Below are 2,583 nucleotides of genomic sequence, written 5' to 3'. Positions count from 1 at the left end.
TACTTCAGCTTCCACACCTTGTTGCACTTATTTTCCAAAATTAAGAAGCTGTCTTTTTCATAGGTATGGATTCCTTTGTGTCACAAGTCCTTTCCAACCTCCATATCCTTACCTTGTTTTCGCTCTCTCTTCTTTCTCATGGCTTTTGGAATGGAAATAGGAGTCTTTCCACTCGGGGTTACTAATGGGAGTGAGACTAGTTGAGACGGCCTTCTTGAGACTTTTTTTTATGTTGGCATGTCACTTTGGCCTTTCACATCTGTCCTAATCATGCCTACTTGATAGTGATATTATTTTTCCACCTCTAGCTTCCTGTTTTTAAGAACATTCAATGTTATCTCTTCATCATAAACTTTTAAAGCTAGTGTACCATGGTCTATGTCGAAATTGCACCTACTTGTCCGCATGAATGGTTGACCAAGAATGATAGGTGTCTCTTCATCCTCAGGTATATCTATGATCACAAAATCAACAGGAAAACTAAATTTCTCTATTGTCACTAGTACGTCTTCTGCTATCCCATATGCATTCTTTATGGAGTGATCTGCAAACTGCAGATTTTTCCTTGTATCACTGACATTTCTGATACCAAGCCTTTGGTAGATTGACAATGGCATCAGACTCACACTAGCTCTGGAATCAATTAGTACCTTCTTGAAAGTTTTATCTTTGATAGTGCATGGGATTGTGACCGCTCCAAGATCATTCTGCTTGTTTGGGATTTTCCTACCTGGTGATATTGCACTACATTTTTCATTCATGGCTATTGACCCATCTCCTATTAGTCTCTTTTCAGCGATTACCTCTTTCCTGAATTTTTTGTACATGGACATTTGCTCAAGTGCTTCAAAGAAAGGCTTATTACTCTCTATCTTTTTGAACATTGTGACGAATTTCTCAAAGTTTTTCTCTCTTGAATCCTTCTTTGTCACTCTCTAAGGGTAGGGTAACTTACTCACAGGTTTAGCCTCTTTTTTTCTCTTCAATTAGTTTTACTGGTGGTATAACTTCTTCTTCTTCTTTCTTATTTTCCCTCACTTCCAGAACTACCTCCATGACATGGTCATCCTTTGTTGCCATCTCTTCTTTATATTTAAAAAATTTCTGACTTCTTGTTGTGACAACATTAACATTCTCATAATTTCTCAGATTTTGTATTGTTTCACTTGGGAGGGAACCTGGTGTTTGAGAACTTGTTATTTGTTGTGCTATCTAACCCGTCTAAACTTCAAGATTTTTATGGAAGCGGTCATGTTCTTGTGATTATTTCTTGTATCTTCTTAGAATTGCATATTGTGAGTGTCCTTTTTTTCAATGGTAATCTCTCAGTATGCTTTCTTTGGAGCTTAATGTTGTTGTTATTGTTGATATTGAGTTTGATATTGACCTTGACCCTGTTGTGGAACATTCCCTCCCTGATCTTTCCAATAGAATTTTAGATGATTCTTCCAACCTGGATTGTACGTGTTGGAGTAGGAATTATTCTACTTCAAAAAATTTATCTCTTCAATTTATTGAGGGGTTGCAAAGCAATATACTATGTGGTGAGGTCCATTATAAATTTCACAAGTGATGGTCTGAGCAGGTTGAACTTGAGCTACCTGTTGAGTACCTATATTCATAGCTTTCAACTTATTTTCCACTTTAGCAGCTATTGTATCTTCCAACCGGATTTTATTATTTTCTAGCTTTAGATCAATAACTCCCTCAAGTTTTCTCGTACACCTATCATACAATTCCAGATTCTCATTTGCAGTTATCGCTTTAATGGTCTTTTTAATATCGGTGGCTGTTGAGAAATTTTTTGAGCCATCAGCTACTGTATCAATCAACTGTTTTGTCTTTATTTTGATCCCATTAATAAACATCTGCATCTGTTCAGTTTGATCCATATTATGAGTTAGGCAAGCTACCAGGGCCCTTTTGAATCTTTTGTAGGCATCTCCCAAAGACTCACCCTCCTTCTATTTGAAGTTTAAGATTTCATACCTTTTTCTCAGAAATACCGATGCTGGAAAATACTCATTTAAGAAAGCAGTTTCCATCTCTTCCCATGATGTAATATTTCCAGCTGGGAGAGAGTAGAACCACTCTTCCGTCTCATCAGCTAAAGTGAACGGGAACATTCTTAACTTCTTTGCTTCATCAGTATGACCATCAATTTTCAAAGTAGTACTCATGGTCAGGAATCTCTGCAAGTGCTTGTTTGCATCTTCATTTACCTTTTCGGTGAAAAGTTTTCTTTCAAGTTGATTGATTATGCTAGGATGCAGTTGAAAATTAGTCACATTCACTGGTTAGTCGACAATTGTTAATCTACCACTCGGTGCATTTGCACCTCCATAATCACCAAGGAGTCTTTCCGGAGGTGGAGGTGGAATTGAAGGAACTTCCGCCATAGTTTTTGTTTCTGAATCTGAGTGAACCAAGGGAACTTCTTCTTTGGAATTCTATCTAGCATTTTTGAGTCTCTAGTGAAAGGTTCTCTCGATTTCTGCATCAAATAAAAATTCAGCTGAGGGCTTTCCTCGCATAAATATATTAGATAGATTGGTGAATGGAATTATATAAATGACAGAAAAA

The 2,583-nt window shown here is 37.0% G+C and overlaps 1 protein-coding gene across 1 annotated transcript; it reads right to left on the bottom strand.

Moving 5' to 3' along the window:
* Window positions 1-290: 290 nt before the first annotated feature.
* On the bottom strand, window positions 291-884 carry LOC127137219 (uncharacterized). The gene has a single exon (XM_051063700.1). It carries the CDS (start codon window positions 882-884, stop codon window positions 291-293), a length of 594 nt encoding a protein of 197 aa, XP_050919657.1.
* Between the last annotated feature and the right edge of the window lie 1,699 nt (window positions 885-2,583).

Source organism: Lathyrus oleraceus, chromosome 4 (genome assembly GCF_024323335.1).
Source record: "Lathyrus oleraceus cultivar Zhongwan6 chromosome 4, CAAS_Psat_ZW6_1.0, whole genome shotgun sequence".
Taxonomy (NCBI): Eukaryota; Viridiplantae; Streptophyta; class Magnoliopsida; order Fabales; family Fabaceae; genus Lathyrus; species Lathyrus oleraceus.
This window is presented reverse-complemented; position numbering and strand designations above follow the sequence as displayed.

What these genes read in the sequence shown, in the direction of transcription:
- LOC127137219 (XM_051063700.1), bottom strand. Translation starts at nt 884, where the DNA reads ATGTTCAAAAAGATAGAGAGTAATAAGCCTTTCTTTGAAGCACTTGAG.